General features: G+C 54.5%; 1 protein-coding gene across 1 annotated transcript; it reads left to right on the top strand.

Moving 5' to 3' along the window:
* The first annotated feature begins 5092 nt into the window (after positions 1-5092).
* LOC144244554 (uncharacterized) lies at positions 5093-7130 on the top strand. The gene is made up of 3 exons (XM_077779903.1): positions 5093-5123; positions 6409-6615; positions 6812-7130. Exons 2-3 carry the CDS (start codon positions 6434-6436, stop codon positions 7047-7049), a joined length of 420 nt encoding a protein of 139 aa, XP_077636029.1. The 5' UTR covers positions 5093-5123; positions 6409-6433; the 3' UTR covers positions 7050-7130.
* Positions 7131-17948: the final 10818 nt, after the last annotated feature.

Here is a 17948-nt window from a genome sequence, read left to right as displayed (position 1 = left end):
TTTGTCGTCCAGTAAAAGTGGTAATACAGGCGGGCGCCGTGGGAAGTGCGGCCATGGCGTTAATGACCATGGACTGAATGAAGCATCACACTGCTCTCTCGCTGTTGTGTGAAGTTGGGTGTGAGGGTGGAAACGCGTTTATGGACAGAGCGCCCCCCAGAAATGAAGGCAATTCGGCTGCTTTGTGATCTTGCCACAGAGCTCGTTTGTCCTGGGGCAGAGTTTTATCTCTTCTGTTGTATTTTCTTTCTCTTTCTGTCTGCCTCTATTCTTTCTCTCTATCTATCCAGCCCTGGTTAAACACTTAGATGCCAAATGAATTAATAGTTTAAGAAGAAGGCATCTCATACTACTTTCCATGTTCGCAGCTAACGCACAGGTTATAGCACTAGTATTCACGGTAACCACAGATGGGAAACTACCGGCCAGAAGCTTGGATCAGAGGTGGGGTCCCCACCCGGCAGGACGGAGAGCGACCTATAACCTCCTGCTACAGTGTGGGTGGACGTCACTTCCATAATGCTGAGTCACAGGAGCTGGACGAGAGAATATTCCATATGAATCTATTTATAGACCTAGAACATAAAACCAGGCAAAACCCAACCCGTCCTGTTAAAAGCAAAGGCTGGGCTTATCTTTACAGCTTTTAGTGACAAGGCGGGGAGGGAGACCTCTTAGGTTCCCATAATTTTATTTCCAGATTTGGGGGTTGGATACACAGGTGGAATCTGTCTGGTATGTGAAAAACCTTTGAGTTTAGCAATACTTTTTTGCACATATATTTTATTTTATTGTTTATTTTAAAGAGAGCATGGGTAGGGGAGAGGGGCAGAGAGAAATACTGAGAATCCCAAACAGGCTTCATGCTTGGAGCAGAGCTTGATGTGAGGCTCGATCCCACGACCCTGAGATCATGACCTGAGCTGAAATCAAGAGTTAGACGCTCAACCGACTGAGCCACCCAGGTGCCTCATGAATGCATATTTTAATAAAAGATCCCCAAACTTCACTCAACAATAATTTTTTTAAAAGTGTTTACTTTTTGAAAGAGAGTTTGAGCAAGGGAGGGGCAGAGAAAGAGACACAGAATCAGAAGTAGGGTTCAGACTCCGAGCTGTCAGCACAGAGCCCGACATGGGGCCCGAACCCACAAGTTGTGAGATCATGACCTGAGCCGAAGTTGGATGCTTAAGTGAGTGAGCCCCCCAGGTGCCCCACTAGTAGTTTTTACAAAGGGACTCCGCCACTTACCATGTGTACACACGGGGGCCCCAGCAGACAGAGGAGGGATCTGGTAAGCAGAAGTCATCACACCGCACTGTGGTCCTTCCTTCCTGCCCTGTGCTCTGCTCCCTCCTGGCTCAGCCTGGAGTTCTGGGCTGTTCCTGGCTCTCTCCTGCTTTTCCAGTCTTGCTTAGTTCACTTCATTCTGGGGAGTGTCTCCTGCTGGAGGTGACCCTGGGGGCGGGAGCCACCCCGGGAGGAAACCATTTGCACCTTCTCTGATACAGAGCCGAGAGGAACGGGGGTGTCCGTGGCCCCTGGGTGGCGAAGACAGCCACCAGGGCCCCAAGCACTTGCGGCCTCAGGGAGGTGGGGAGGAAAGGAAGAACAAAGGGAGCACTGGGAGCACAGCCCCAGAGGGAGCACCTGGACCAGCACTCATCTGGGCAGAGAATCGCCTTGGAATCACGTCCCCGGCGTCTCATCTGTCACACACTCAGTGTCCGTGATGGGACGGAGCAATCCAAGCAGAAACCCGACTCTCCCTCCGGCTGTCCAAGATGCCGAAAGATGAAACATCCCGCCCCAAAGGGACTCCCCGCTCCGTCACCTGGCCCCGCTGCGGCCGGCGGCTGCAGTCAAGTCTGGCGGCACCTCTGTGATTAAGGACCAGGCCTTGGGCCACCAAACCGCTACTCACCTGCGGCAGGCGGCCCCCACACACAGACCAGGGACAAAGTAGGAAAGAGGCAGAGGCAGTGGGTCCGGATGGCCCCCAGCAGGCCCCCTGACCCTGGAGCAGGGGTGAAGCCCGGCACCACCCTGGGGGAGGGAAGAAGCCTCTGCTGGTGCTGGCTGCACTGATGGGAGCCCCCTCAAGTGCGCAGTCTTCCTGCGGCTCGTGTGTGAAGGGCACTGCACGGTCCAGGGAAAGGCAGGCCGGTGGCCCTCTGCAGGCAGGCCCGCACCCCTGCTGCACTCTCACAGGTCAGTTCTGGAGACAGCGGCGCTGGGGCTGAGCTGGTGGTGGCGATCAGGACCAGCTGCGGCGGGAGAGGGTCGGGACCCTCCGCTGGGCATCCCCATCCTGTGTCCCCAGCTGACGGCTCACATGCTGAGCTGGAAAAGGCAAAGGATAAAGCACCGGCCACTGAGCTGGGCTGAGTGGATGCTGTTGAGCTTTCCATACGTGAAAGTAATAACACTCAGCTTGTGTCAAAAAGAAACAAAACAACCTCCCAAAATCTGATGAGGGCCCTCCCACCCAGGTGGCCCCGCACCAAGCCGGGAGCTGGGAACGGCACAGGCCTGCCTGCCACGTGGTCATCTGGCCGCCATCCTGGCTCCTGTCGCATTCTCCTCCTTCTCCACCTTGAAGCCCACAGCTCTTCTGCCCCATGGGTCCTTCTGGGAACTGCCCCCCACACGTCCACGCCGCTACCTCTCGAGTGGCGGTGTCCATGTGACCGCTTGCCACCGTCCGTCAGTTCTGGGACTGGCTTGCGACCAAATCGGGATCAGTTTCAGTTCCATCTCAGAAGCATGCCTCCCCTGCCGCGCTGGTCCAGAAGTGGACACCTGAGCGAGTGACATAGTGACTCACGGTTTTTCTGCAGGACATTTCGGAACCAGAATGGAGGAGAAATCAGTCTTTGCAGGGGGTGGCTGTCATGTTTAGGAGCTGTATCAGCCGTGTTCCCTGTGACTGGGGCACAGAGAAACCCTTGGGAGATGGAGGGAAAGAAAAACGAGGGAGGGACAGAGAGCTGTCGTAAGAAGGCATTGCTGAATGCCAGAAGGTTCTCACAGTGTTCCGGTTCTTGGTTACATCCTTTCCCAAAGGCCTGCAGCTTCCTTGGGGCCACAAGGTAACCCAGTATCCACAGTATAGACTTCTGTTCCCTTTTTTTAAAGTTTACTTGTTTTGAGACAGAGCACAAGAGAGAGCAGGGTAGGGACAGAGAGAGGGAGAAAGAATCCCAAGCAGGCTCCGTGCTGTCAGCGCAGGGCCCGACGAGAGGCTTTATCTCAGGAACCAGGAGATCAGGACCTGAGCCAAAATTAGAGTCGAACACTCAACAGACTGAGCCCCGCCACGTGCCCCAGATTCTGTTCCTTTTAACCAAGACCCTACGTGGTTCTACAATTGACCAGTGTCTCTGGTTCCTCACACACACACGGTCCGACGGTGTGCTGGCAATCCTGCTCTCCTTCAGGCTCCCCTGCTGCAGGGACCCTTCGGGGATGGGCACCCGAGTGCTGGCTCCTCAGTCTCAGCCCTGAGAGATGCTCCAGGCCAGGGCACCTGCCGCTGATGGGGACCCCAGAATCGAGGGAAGAGATAACCGTCGGCCGGAGCTGGACTCTTGTCCTAGGAAGATGGCCGTGGCTCACGTAGAAGCCCCCAGGCCTTCCAGGGAGAATCAAACGTCAGGAGCTGAGAAATATCAGTCTTTGTGGTGAAATGTGTCAGATAAAAGAATAGTGCTCAGCTCCCAAACGTGTTTCCACCTTCAAGGCCATCCGCCGCCCGCCACCCCTGTCCCCCATGCCAGGCATCTGACGCGCAGTAGCTGTTTTCTAAAGTCTTCGGACTCTTTTTTTTTCCTCTTTTTAATGTTTGTTTATTTTTGAGAGAGAAAGACAGAACACGAGCAGGGGAGGGGCAGAGAGAGAGAGACACACAGAATCTAAAGCAGGCTCCAGGCTCCAAGATGTCAGCACAGAGCTCAACATGGGGCTTGAACCCACGAACTGTGAGATCATGACCTGAGTTGAGATCAAGAGTCAGACACTTTTTTTAATGTTTGTTTATTTTTGAGAGAGAGAGAGAGACAGAACACGAGCAGGGGAGGGACAGAGAGAGAAAGAGACACAGAATCTAAAGCAGGCTCCAGGCTCCAGGCTGTCAGCACAGAGCTCGACATGGGGCTCGAACCCACGAACTGTGAGATCATGACCTGAGCTGAGATCAAGAGTCAGACGCTTAACTGTGTGAGCCTGCAAGGCACCCCCACAAAAGTCTTAGGACTTTCATCTACAGCATTCAAATGCCAATTGATCATGAATTGATTATTAGTATCTAGATAACTCTTCTCACATTCTTATAAAATTAAACTTTGTGGCACCCACGATACCAGTGCCAAGTTTCGAAAGCCAGGAGCCCTGACTGCGCCCCTCTGTGTATGGTACTTCCCGGTGCATCCGTCACACCTGGGCCCGGGGTTTCTCCTTGTATGCGCACCTGGAGTAAAGCCAGAGGGCCTTCTGTGTGCGGGGGGCACGGCCTAGGGCCTGCAGCCAGGAGCCGGGGACGGTGCCGTCACTCAGGCCCAGGATGCTTCTCTGTGACATATGAGCTGGGTCTGCCTCAATGTCGGGGTCACAGCTTGGGCAGAACGGTTGGTGCTGGGCGAGGTGAGACCCCCTGCAGGGCCCTCACGATGTCACACTGGGATCTTGACCCAAACCTGCTACTCTGGTTCTGAAGAGTGTCGGCTCCGCTGTGTGAATTATGGAGCATTACCTCCACCAGACCCGTTCATGGTCGGTTAGGCCTTTTCTCAGAACCTGCCTGTCCCACCAATGGAGTTTCTAAAGTGTATTCATTTTTGAGACAGAGACAGACAGAGACGGAGAGACAAAGCACGAGTGGGGGAAGGGCAGAGGAAGAAGGAGACACAGAATCTGAAGCCGTTCCAGGCTCCGAGCTGTCAGCATAGAGGTGCCCCACGCACCGACCCCCTCACTCCATCCCGCTCAACCCACTTCTGCCCACTGCACTGAACTGAACATCCCAAAGCCTGAGGTGTAATAATGGGCGTGATCACAAGGTTCTGGCTTCTGGAATGTTCTTAGAGCGCATGGAGTCTGCAGACGCCTGACCAGGGCCAGCCCAGGTGAAGGGCCCTCTGCTGGAGGTGGACCCCCATGCCACTCGCCCCGGTCGGGGGGAAGGGCAAGTCACAGGCGGGGAACCAAAGCCGGATAGTGGCAGTGGCTGGTGAAGGTGGCTTTGGCCCAGCTCCTCGGCCTGGTCCATCCCACCCCTTTCCCATGACAAACATGGAGTCTGGAAAGTTCAGAGGTTCCTTGCGCTGCCCTCTGTGTCTGTGTCAGGGAAGGTCCAGCCGGGCACCTAGCTGATGACCCCAGATCAGGGGCGATGCCCTGACCCTACACCCTCCCGCTTTAGGGCCCCAGTGGGATGCCCCCTCCCTCCACGGGGAGCCCAGGACCCCAGCAGGATGCTGTCCCTAGTGGTCACGGGTGCCCGCGCTGTGCACACGGCCGGCGGACCGGGAGGAGCAGAACACCGCTGGGACCCCACTCGCCAGCAGGCCTAGGAGAGGCAGGCCGGCCCCTTGCACACGCGTGTGTCACCTACTCACCTCTGCACGTGCACGCTTAGGCCTGCCTCACTCGGCTGCTTGTCTGGCTTCGGCCTGTCTCGGTTTCTTGATTCCTCTTGGGAAACTGAGTCAGCATTTCATCTCAGCGTCATAAGGCCCCCGTCTAGCGGCCGGGAGAGCCCATCGCAGGTCTGTCCGTCCCCTCCCCCTCGAAGTCCCCATCCTTAGGAAAACCGGGAAACGCCAGGGTGATGTTTGATGTGTGAGTCGGGACGGAAATGTCTTAACGCGTGTTGCTGACATGGAATGGGGTGACCGTTTTAGGGGGCCGTGTCGCACNCTTCCTGCGGGACCTGGGACGGTGAGTGGAGCTTGTCTCTGGCGGGACACTGTTCTGAGACGCCATGGGACCAGCCGCGGGTCACCCCCAGCCTAGCGTGGCCCGGAGCCAGTGGACTGTCCACCCCCTTCGCGGCTGTCAGGGAGGGGTCAGCTGGGGCACTGGGGGTCAAACGTGTGTGTTTGGATCAGACGCGCCAGCCTACCCCTGAGAAAGGTATTGACTTCAACTTCCCCTTCTGGAAGTTTCAGGAGGATGCACATGCGGGAGGGTCACAGCGGAACCCCCTGAGGGTTACAGAGGGCAGAGTGCATACCAGGCATAAGCTGGGTGCGTCCCCGCCCCGCCCACAGCATTGCTGTTAATGCTTCTCTTTACTCATCCCCATCCCCCCCGCATCCCGCAGGTTTGAGTTGCTAATTCTTACTAAGGTGTTTTGTGTGTCCTACTCGGGTAAAAGGACTGCAGACATACCCGTTGCTATGGTAACAGGAGCAGCACCACCGAGGCAGTGGCCATGAAGGCAGCTGCAGGTGCAGAAGGAGAGGGTGAGAAGCCACTGGGCGGCTCGAGGTGCCGCCGGGGAGCTGCCAGGGTGCAGGGAGCGAGGACCCAGGGCCTTTACCTTGGTCGAGAGCCAGAGAGGAAGGAGCCACCCCATGGGGTGCCAGCGGGCCCTCCAACGCTTGAGGAGCAGCCGTGAGTGACCTGGACGGACTTCCGCCCGAGAGTGCTCTCCGTGGGGGGCACTTGCCCTGGGAAGGGGCTGTGGATGTTTTGCTGGATGTGGATCCTGTGTTGGGGGCAGGGGTGGGGAGCGTGTGAGCAGCCGGGGGACCCACTGCACCAGGGGCGTTCGCAGAGGAACCCGCAAAGCCCTCCTCCTCCCCTGCAGGGCCTGTCGCTCGGCTCCTGTCCAACCCCCAACCCACGTGGAGAGGCCCCAGCTCCAGCTCCCGAATGAGGCAGTGACGGAGAAAGAGGGGGCCGGCACTCGAGGCGCCCCCTCCCTGAGTGACCTCGGAGCAGGAACAGAACGCCGTTTTCATGTTAGACTAGACAGGACGTCGGCTTACCTGAACGTAGCCCGGGACCTGCTGGTGGGCAGCCCACCAGGACTTCACGTTGGGTGAAGTGGATGGTGGGGTGACTGGGGCCCTAGAGAGGGTTGAGGGAGATCGTGCCCATTTAATAAACTTGGACAGGTGTCCCTCCCCGGTGTCCGCGGCTTTGCTAGGCTTAGGCATCGACTCCCACCCTGGGGGTTGGTGTGGACTATTGTAATGACATAAAGCTGGGGCGCCGGGAGCCGTCGTGAGCAGAGCTGCACAGACTGGATTACCCGTCGGTATTGATCACGAGCCCTCACGCGCTAAGGCAGCTAACACAACCGCGAGGGGCTTGGGGGCAGTTAGACCCCAGCTGACGTCCAGCCCCTTGAGTCTCACCTGTGTGCTGTGTGTATGCGTTTACCCCTCCGAGCCTGGGCTTCTTCACCCAGTCAGTGGGTGTCACCCATGGGCATCCCTGGGGGGTGATCACCCATGGGCATCTCTAGGGGGATGGTCACCCATGGGCGTCTTTGGGGGGGTAGTGCAGAGTGAGTGAGATGGTGGATGTGGACTATGTGGAATTTCACGTAACCACATGGAAAGGTACGTAACCCCATGGAACCATACATAACCCTGTAGAACCGTGTGGAACCCCATGGAACCCTACCTAACCCCTGGCCCAGTGCCTGTCTCCTACGGTCCCTAGTGTGACTACTGCCCTGGACAGGTCAGCAGCCGCGACACTGCGCAGGACACAGTAACACGTGGTCTCTGTGCTGAGGCGCTTCCATCCCGGGAGAGGGTAGGTGGTGTGTGACCCGGGCAGTGAGTTTTCGGTGAGGGCTGCACGTTTTTACTGACCTCTTCATGGACGAGACGGATGCTTTGGGTTAGACATCACCATTCTTAGGTGGGTCTGTAGCTGAACGAAAGACCAAATCCAAAGTGTCCCTAAGTAACAGGTGTCGTGCGGGCAGCAAAATCGGGCAGAAGTGACCCAGGGACTCCCCCCAGTGGTCTGCATCAGCCGGGAGACTTTGGGGCACCTGCTCCCCCGTGGCTTCATCCCGTGAGCTCTGCGGTGTCCTGTGGCCCCGGGTCCCCCAGTGTGGGCAGCTTGCTTCCCAGGAAGCCCCAGGAGCGGCGGGACCCCCAGACCCAGGAGCCGGGCGCCCGGTGAGGTCGGTCTCAGCCGCCTCCCCGGGCCCCCAGGGCCACACGGAGCGGTCGGCTGTAAGGGCCTGGCCCGCCCCTCCCCTGAAGTCCCCGTGAGAAAGGACAACCCCCCTCTTCCCCATTCTTGTGACCCTCATTTTGTCAGCTTTCCCCTTTTTCTGGTAGAGTCCGTTCCCCAGCCAGCCTGCGTTATGCTGTGATGGTCCCCCAAGTCCTGGCACATCACTTTGTACCTTACATGATGAAGATCTTCCAGATGGTTCCTCTGGATTATGATTCAGGAGGCAGGCTGCTCAGATAGCTCAGATATGCCAGGACCCAAAGCTGGTGGAGGAGGGAGGGTGGAGATAGTACTCGGATGGGGGGCACTTGGGGGGCTCAGGAGGTTCAGCTCTGACTGTGGCTCAGGTCATGATCTCTTGGTTCCTGAGTTCAAGCCCCGAGAGCTCTGTGCTGACAGCTCAGAGCCTGGAGCCTGCTTCGGATTCTGTGTCTCCCTCTCTCTCTGCCCCTCCCCTGCTCACACTCTATCTTTCTTTCTCAAAAATAAATAAACATTAAACAAAATTTTAAAAAAAAGAAGGAAATACCTGGACAACAGCATCAAAATTCTGAAAGGTCTCAACAGGTTGAAATTTGGGGCCCACACACCAGAGAGGAGCACAGCTGGGTCAGAGAGATCTGCCACAGAGCGGAGCCCTCGTCCACACAGAGGGTCACGTGATGTATCCCTGGCTCTCGTCCACCGAAGCTCCTTCCGCCACCGGGACCACGCGGCTGACAGAGAAGCCAGTTAGGCCTCAGGCAGTGGAGGAACAGGGACAGTGTTCGTTCAGGCAAGGTCCCCCCTGCCCCGCCCCGGCTGGCTCAGATCCAGAACCTTCTGCACAGCCCGGGAGCCCCTGACGACCCCCTGAAGGCCAACAACAGTGTCGGGAACGGAGAGACGGAGCTTGAAGAGGAGAGGTTTTCCTTTACCACGGAATGGCTTTCTTTAAGAATGTGACACTTGTCCCAGCACTCTGTGAAGCGCTCACCGTCACACCGAAGGGAAATGAGAATGTGTCCAGTGTGGTCTCATGAGGCGGAGCTGGTACAGACTGGCCAAAGTCACAGGAAAATGACTGTCTGGACCAAAGCAAACAAAATAAAAGACAGAGACCCTCCGACATTAATTGCTCCAAAAACACAACAGGCCGCGTCACAGAGAAGTGCCCTCCCGCGTGCTGAGGTCATGGAGGCAGAGCCCTGGGGCCGGACCTCACGGGGCAGGGAGTCCTGGACGGAGGCCCTTGTGACACACCCTGGTGGTGCCTCTCCAACACGCACTCTCCCCTCCTCTTAAAATATAAAACCTTGATTTAAAAAATGTATTTTTGTTATTTTTTTAAAAAGTTTATTTTTGAGAGAGAGAGAGAAAGAGAGCATGAGCAGGGGAGGGGCAGAGAGAGAGGGAGACACAGAATCCGAACATTCTGAGCTCTCAGCACAGAGCCCGACACGAGGCGTGAATCTGTGACCCGTGAGCCAAAGTTGGACGCTCAACCGACTGAGCCACCCAAGTGCCCCTAAAGCCCTGATCTTATATTGGGCAGCCGCGTGCTTAGCTATGAACTGTGTTTCCTGATCCCTTGCAGTTAGGTGTCATCACACATCTAAACTCCAGACCAAGAGCTGTGAATGGAAGCATTTTCTGGAGCTCCTGGGAAGGCTCATTAACAAGAACGGATTCGCCGGGAAGCACATGTCTTTGCCTTTTTTCCTTTCCGCTGTTTGGAATAAGGATGCAATGGCTGGCACTCCAGCAGCCATATTGGACCATGATACCACCTTAGGTGTAGGAGCCATACTGCAGGATGGGGGAGCAGAAAGAGAAAAGAACCTGAGTGACAGGTGGTGGTGACAGACCTGATGGTCATACGCATTTACTGGGTGTTCACTATAGTCCACACGATGTCCTAGGCCCTTGGTGAACCAGACAGACAGCCTCTGACCTCATAGATCTTAAGCCGGTGCTGTAGGAGGTACATAGCTTGCTTTCTTATCCACTTACTTCAGCTTGCTCAGGGGCAGGAAACGATAGAAGGGCAGGAACGTTCCCAGAGGAACAGAGAGGGAGAGAAGCAAGAGAAGGCAGTATTTTAGAAGGGGGTGGGGGATGACCGTGGATGAGGGAATTTGGAGAGGGGCCATCCTCGACCTTCAAGAGGGCAAAGCTGGTAATGAGCTCCCCAGCTACTTACATTCTTTAAACGCGAGTCTCTTTCCTCCCTGTAGCAGGTTTACAGAATCTCTTGTCTTCCTGCCTGTTACTGAGATGTGTGTTAAAAATAGACCTCGGCAACTGTTTGGGGGCGTAGTCACTCCTGTGACACCGGAGTGTATCTGGCACCAATTTCTTTTGTCGCCAGCCTCCCGGGTGCCACCCAGGATCGCGGGCGCCGAGCGGTGGTGGCAGCCGGTTTGCGGACATTGACGCAGAGAACTGGGAGGTGCTTCAGAGCAGCTTCATGACGGCTCACCCGCGGGGAAGGGTGTGTATGAGCCGGATGCTTCTCTCTCTCCCATCGCAGAGTAAGAAATCACACTGCCAGCGTCTGACCAGGAAGTACGCGTCCCCGTTCTATCTTGAGGGGTGTACAGGTTGTTTCCAAAAATGCTCCCCCTGTGAAACTGCTCTCTCTTTTGTAAACATCTTTAATATTTATTTTTGAGAGAGAGAGAGAGAGAGAGAGAGAGAGAGAGAGAGAGAATGTGTGTGGGGGAGGGGGAGAGAGAGAGGGAGACAGAGAATCCAAAGCAGGCTCCAGGCTCCGAGCTGTCAGCACAGAGCCTGTGGGGCTCCAACTCACAAACTGTGAGATCATGACCTGAGCTGCAGTCCAACACTTAACTGAATGAGCCATCCAGGCGGCCCCCGCCCCCCCCACCCCGTGTTTGAGCAGGGGTGGAGGCAGAGGCACGCAGGTGCTGGAGGGGCCTCTATGCAGCTCTCCCCCAGCCCTGCCACCTTCTCCCTCTGTTGCCCCATCTTCCTGGCCTCCGCGTGCTCACCCCCTCCGATTTTATTGTCTTTTATTATTAAGTTTATTTATTTATTTTGAGAGAGAGAGGAGAGGGAGAATCCCAAGCAGGCTCTGTGCTGAGAGCGCAGAGCCTAGTGGTGGGAGTTGAACCCTCGAACCGTGTGATCACGACCTGAGCCGAGATCAAGAATCAGACGCTTAACCGACTGAGCACCCCAGGGGCCCCGCCGTCCAGTTATAAAAGAGCACGTTTCTCTCCGTGCTCAGCATGGAGAATGCAAGCCCTTCACAGCTGTAACGGGGGCTGTGAAGTTATTTCCTGGAGGACGAAGACGGCCACGATTCTGGGTTTGGTGGACGAGGAGCAGGGCAGACGAAGGGGCCCCATCTGGCTGTCAGGGGACTTCTCGGCAGAGCCTCGCAGGCCAGGAGGGAGGGCGCAAGCTGTTCCCCAAGTGCCAGAAGGAAACAATTGCCTTGCTACATCTCCAGTCCCATTTCCTTTCTTAAAACGTGTGTGGCGACAGTCGGCTGCTGGGAAGGACAAGAGTTGTCTCTGCCGTTCCAGGCGCTTCTGCGGCAGCACCATGCGGGCATTCTCGCTCGTCCTCAGAGCAGCCCCATGGCCGTCCTCCCCGCCACACGTCTGGAAGGCTGGGGGCCGGAGGCTTTCTGGAACCTCCCCGCGGTCACAGGGCTGGCAGTCATCGGCCAGGCTCTGACTCCGCAGCCCAACTGCACACCCGGCGTGTCCCCCTGCTGGGGGCTGGCTTCCCAGCGGCTGCCAGAGCCTGGCCTGCAGCTCCGCGCCGTGCAGGGGCTGCTGGGGTGTAAACAAGGGGTGCTCTGCACCACAGCTCGGGCATAGAGGCTGGAGGGTTTTGAGGCTCACTAATTTTGCTGGAGTCTTTTTTTCTGGAGGGCGGGGGGATCGAATAATCAACCTTGGGTGGTGCCAAGGCCCCAGGATCGTGGAGTAGTCTGGCCAAACAGCAGCAGCCAAATCGCTGACTTCGTGTCTTCGCTGGACGCTGTATTCTGGAGCTCCATCCCTGAGGACGTAGACAGACGGTGTGGATGGATAGTCCGTGGAGTACACAGTTCGCTGTGCGAGTCCACCGGTGTTTACCCCCCTTCCCTGCGAGGCGCACTGGGGTGGCCCCCAGCTGCTCCCTGATGCGCAGAGTCCAGCAGCCACCTGGCGCGGAGTGTCTGAGAATGCTTTTACTGAGTCCTTGACCCTCACCGAGTTTCCAGTTGGGAAAGCACAGCCCCCATCCCCACCCCCCTCACCGACTTTGGACTTGGCCATGTGGCTTGTTTTGGCCACTGGGACTTACACCGTATCTAAGCAAAATATTTCACTGTGTGTGTGTGATTGGGCTTTGCTCCCCTTGGGGCCCTACCCTCTGTCACAACAACAGTGCAACCCTGTTGGGGCGCCCAGCTGGCGCGGCCGGTTAAGCCCCTGATTCTTGATCTCGGCTCAGGTCGTGATCTCGTGGTGGGTGGTTCGAGCCCTGCCTCGGGCTCTGTACTGACAGCGCAGAGCCAGCTTGGATTCTTTCTCCCTCTCTCTCTGCCCCTCTCCAGTTTGTGCTCTCTCTGTCAAAATAAATAAATAAACTTAAAACAGCCCTCGAGGTAGACAGGGAACCCTGGAATGTCTGTTGTACCCGCTAGAATTTGAGCGTGATTTGTTGCTGCAGCAGAATCTGACCCACCAAAGAAGCCGGTTCCTAAGAGTGAGCTGCTCCCGTAACCCAGCCTGCAGGTCTGCTCTGGCCCGCCGGCCTTGCTGTGAACATCACTTGCTAGCAGATAAAGTTCTAAAAGAAAGAGGTACTCAGAAAACTGTCGGCTTATTCGTTTAAAGGTATAATTCGCTTACGGCAGAATCCATCCTGCTTAGTGAATTGCCTGGGAGTTTTGACAGGTACCTGTAGCCCTGGGATACTAGCAAATCCAAGTATGGAGTCATTCCAGCGCCTGAGATATTCCCCCAGGCCCCTTCGGAGTTCACCCCTGCATCCAGGTGCAGCCCCCCGATGGGGTTCTTAAAATTTTTTTTTAAAGTTTATTTTTGAGAGAGAGAGAGAGAGAGAGAGAGAGAGCAGAGGAGGGAGAGAGAGAGGGAGACAGAGGGTCTGAGGCAGGCTCCAGGCTCCGAGCTGTCAGCACAGAGCCTGACGCGGGGCTCGAACCCACAAAGAGTGAGATCATGACCTGAACCTAAGTCAGATGCTTAACTGATGGAGCCACCCAGGTACCCCAAGACTGATTCTTAAGTGACTAACAGCTTTCAGTCTTCAGTTCATTTTAGAAACTGGACTAGATACTAGAGGCACACCTGGGAGGCTCAGACCGTCAAGCATCCGACTCTTGATCTCAGCTCAGGTCTTGATTGCAGGGTCATGAGTTCAAGCCCCACAGACTGAGTGTGGAGCCTGCTTTAAAAAAATTAGTAGAATAATTAGAGTAATTACCAAAAGAACAGTATGTTTCTCTATATGTATACATTTACATACGTTTATAAATAGGAATATTAAATACAGCTGTTAAATAGGAATAGAGAGTCAAGTTGATAGCTAGTAACTTTTTGTGGTTATTTTTCTAGTGGCATAAATGCCCTAATGTTTCCTGGGCAGGCTGAACAAATTGTGAGGCTTCCTTTATTGCTGCCAGGCGGGACCACTGAACTACACACCAGAGTGATAACCGTGAAAAGATGACCAGCCTGGGGAAGGCTGTGTTAGTCTTAAACACCTGTTCATGCTCGGGAGAGGAACAGCCTTTTACTAAAAGTGCTTGATCTCTCACAGAGAGAAGCCAGCTTTCCGCATAAGTCAGTCTGGCTTCTAGAGTGACTCAGAGGAAGAATCCTGACCCGTCTGTAATGAGCACGGAGATTCAGGCGGGTCAGAAAAGAGCAGAAACCTAGCACCCCAGCCAATTAGAAAGGAATGGGCTGTGAGCATTTGTTCTAAGTCTATAAAAAGGGTAATTACTTTGGCAAGTGGTTCATTTTCTGCCCCGTCAAGGCAGCTGTCGATGGGTTATAAATAAATGATGGCTCATAATTCATTAAAAACAAGAAGACAGGCAAGGTTTTAAGGCAGTGTGAGTTTTAAGGAAAACCTTCAAAATTCAGGAAAGGGCACAGAGTTCCAGAACAGCCTGAGTCCCTCTGCAAACTTGGCGTTGTGATAACCCAAAGGGGCGTCCTCCCTCATGGGGGCTGCACCGTCCAGGGCCACCTGCCGCGGCCACCCGCCCTCTGTAGGAGCAGGCAGCACACAGGACTCGGAGTTGGAAGAATTAAACCCAGTTGACTCCCTGTGTCCTGCCTCGTGCCGGGCCCTGGGGGGAGGGTGCCCAGAGTGTAAGGCCAGGCAGGCGCTCCAGGAATGCAAGCCCCCCGCTGTCCAGGGCCCACCCAAGGTCGGCTGCGGCCCAGTGTCTGGAGTGGGGGCCCGAGGCCCCCGGTGAGCTCAGGGCTAACTGCCTCCATGCCGGCGCCCCTGCTGGAGGTCAGATGCTAGGGAAATGGAAGGCAAGGGCTTCGCAGGCGGTCTGCCTGTGGATGGAGCCCGGTGAACAAAGGCACAGTGAGTTTGGCCTTGATGTTTGGAGTCGAGGAAGTCCAGGATGCGTTTGCTCGCACCTGGGAGCTGAGTTTGAGGTGCAAGGGAAGGTGTGCCCACAGAGGGACAGGAGTGCCCTGTGTCCTNCCTGTGAAGGTGCCCTCCCTGTCCAGGGGGACCGGAGACACTCCCGTACCCAGAGACCCAGAGGCGGGGAATTGGGGGCCAGGAAACCTGTGTCCACAAANCAGCAATTTCTTACTTGACACATCTCCAAAAGCAAGGGAATCAAGAGCAAAAATAAACTATTGGGACCCCACCCCCTGTCGTCTTGAGGGTGCTTCACGGTCTGTCCCTTCCTCCCCTGAACACTATAAACCCCCCTCGTTCTGTTTCAGACCCAATCAGGGACCCCAAGAGGGTCAAGGGAAGCTTTGTGACAAAAAAGGAGAGCATTTGACAAAAGTCAACACCATTCATGATAAAAGCACTGGAGGGTGGATTTAGGGGAAATGTACTCAGCATGACAAAGGCAACAGCTGACGTAGTAAACACTGAAAAAATGGGAGGTTTCCTATAACCGGAAACCAGACAAAGATGTCCATTCCTGCCACTTACTCAACAGAGAATTCAAGTCCTAGCCACAGCAATTAGGCACGAAATAGAAAAAAAGAGAAAGGGAGGGAGGGAGGAAGGAAGGAAGGAAAGAGAGAGAGAGAGAAGGAAGGAAGGAAAGAGGAAGGAAAGGAAGGAAGGGGGAGAAGAAAAAAAAGAAAGAAAGAAAGAAAGAAAGAGAAAGAAGAAAGGGAGGGAGGGAGAAGAAAGGAAGGAAGAAGAAAAAGAAAAGAAAAAGAGAGGAAGAGAAGGAAGGAGGGAAGAAAGGAGGGAGGGAGGTCCAGATCAGAATGGAAGACCTAAAATTGCCTCTATTTGCAGCTGATGTGACACTATATATAGAAAACCCTAATGACTCCCCAAGAAATGCTTAGAACGAATAAATGAATTCAGTAATAATTCATGATTCAGGGCGTTCTGCTAAGTGAAGTAGTCCAGACAGAGAAAGACAAACACAAGAGAACATCGCTTACATGTGGAATCCAAAACACCCCTGCACTCACAGATGCAGAGAACAGACTGGTAGTTGCCAGAGGTGGGGGTGGAGGGGGCAGATGAGGGGAGTCTGGGTGCGCCCACTTCCAGTACAGGGGAGTAACCCCCGGGGGGCGAGGCCATGCATAGCATGGTGACTGTGCGTGGTTAATGCCGTGCTGCGTATTTGAAAGTTGCTAAGAGTAAATCCTGAAAGTTCTCATCACACAAAAAATAAACTGCTCTGTGTGGCGGTGGATGATTTCACAATGGAAACTTGAATCATACGTTGCACGCCTGAGATTAATACAATGTCATTCGGCAGAACCACCGCTCAGACCAGCCAGGGGACCTCAGCAGAGCGGGAAAACTTCTTCCTCCCCCACAGCGAGTCAGGAAGACCAGACTCCAGGAAGGGGATACTCCGCTCTCAGAGAGGAAGTGCTGGGAGGAAGGACACACACTGGGTACCAGACCGCATGGGCTCTCTTCCTGATGGCGTCCCTTACGTGCTGTGCTGATGTTGGGCAAGTGAGTGCCTTAACTTCTCTGTGCTTCAGTTTTCCCAACCACAGATGTGATTAAAACCGATTGCCAGGGGCGCCTTGGGGGCTCAGTCGGTTGAGTGTCCGGCTCTTGGTTTCAACTCCGGTCATGATCTCTCAGTTCACAGGATCAGGCCCGAGTTGGGCTTTGCCAGTGCAGACCTGCTAGATATTCCCTCTGTCTCTTTCTCTGCCCCTCCCTGCTCACACTTTCTGTTTCTCTCTTACAATAAGATTGTGACCTGAGCTGAAGTCGGATGCTCAACTAACTGAGCCACCCAGGCGCCCCTTCTTTTTTTTTTTTAAATTTAATTTGTTTATTATTATTTTTAACTATCATTTTTCAAGTGCTCACTCAGAAGCCCCTTCCTCTGTGAGCCCTGTCACACCTGCCGTTCTCCCTGCCTCTGTGTTCTCCCTGCCATTTGTATTGCAGTTATTTATCTATGTGCTTCTCGGCGGCGGCGGCGGCGGCGGCTGTGAATGGCTCAAGGGCGGGACTCGTCTTTCTGATTAACCTGGCATAGGTCCGAGGTCCGGGTGCTCTGCCTATTTCTGGTATATGACTAAGTTTTGATTAACTTAATAAAATAAAAACTACTGAAGCAAAGGTGTTTTGAACCACCAGCAACAATCTTTTATCGCACTTTAAAGGCTGATACCGGATTTTTTCATGTGTTGAGAAAGGGCGTGCAGAGACAAAGACATTTCAGTACCTTCGTTTTTTGCCTGCAAGACTTTGGCCTTCCTTGGGGCATTTTCTCGCTGCAGATCCTATAAAATATTTAGTTTCCTCAGCACATTGGACTTTAATCCTTGTGAGGAGCCCTCCATCTGGAAATGTCAGGCATAATTTATTAACTCCTTTTTCTCTCACGCTGATGGGTTATAGTTGTGCATTTCTTTTTTTTTTTTAATATTTTTATTTATTTCTAGGAGAGAGAGAGAGAGAGACCGCGTGAGCAGGGGATGGTCAGAGAGAAAGGGAGACACAGACTCTGAAATAGGCTCCAGGCTCTGAGCTGGCAGTCAGCACAGAGCCCGACGCGGGGCTCGAACCCACAAACCGTGAGATCATGACCTAAGTGAAAGTGGGACGCTTAACCGACTAAGCCACCCAGGCGCCCCTATAGTTGTGCATTTCTAATGTGGAGCTGAGTTGCAAGTACCGTGGAGATACAGAATTGGATACATCCCTTTCAAGGCACAGTGAAGGAAGCGTTTCAGGATGACTTGCAACTCTGGTGAATCCTCATGTGGCCTGACTCACAGATGGTTTCAGCTCTCGGGGTGGGGGTGGGGGGCTGGCTGGTCTCTCCGCCCGAATGCCTCCCCTCAGGTATCCCAGAGGCTGACGCCCTCACCTCTTTCAAGCTGAAGGGGAGTAGAGTATATTACCCCAAGCGTGCTCTTTGGCATAAGGATTATCTTGAGTTGGTTATTTTTATTATGTATTTCTTATTTTTGCATGTTTATATTTTTGGGGGGGAAGAGCAGAGAGAGGGGGAGAGAGAATCCCAAGCAGGCTCTGTGCTAGACCCCGAAGCAGGGCTCGGTCTC

Source organism: Crocuta crocuta, unplaced genomic scaffold (assembly GCF_008692635.1).
Source record: "Crocuta crocuta isolate KB4526 unplaced genomic scaffold, BGI_CrCroc_1.0 scaffold322, whole genome shotgun sequence".
Classification (NCBI taxonomy): domain Eukaryota; kingdom Metazoa; phylum Chordata; class Mammalia; order Carnivora; family Hyaenidae; genus Crocuta; species Crocuta crocuta.
This window is presented reverse-complemented; position numbering and strand designations above follow the sequence as displayed.

Coding starts and splice junctions, on each gene's coding strand:
- LOC144244554 (XM_077779903.1), top strand. CDS start 6,434: ATGAAGGCAGCTGCAGGTGCAGAAGGAGAGGGTGAGAAGCCACTGGGC. Junction 6,616..6,811: donor CCAACGCTTGAGGAGCAGCC/GTGAGTGACCTG, acceptor CCTCCCCTGCAG/GGCCTGTCGCTCGGCTCCTG.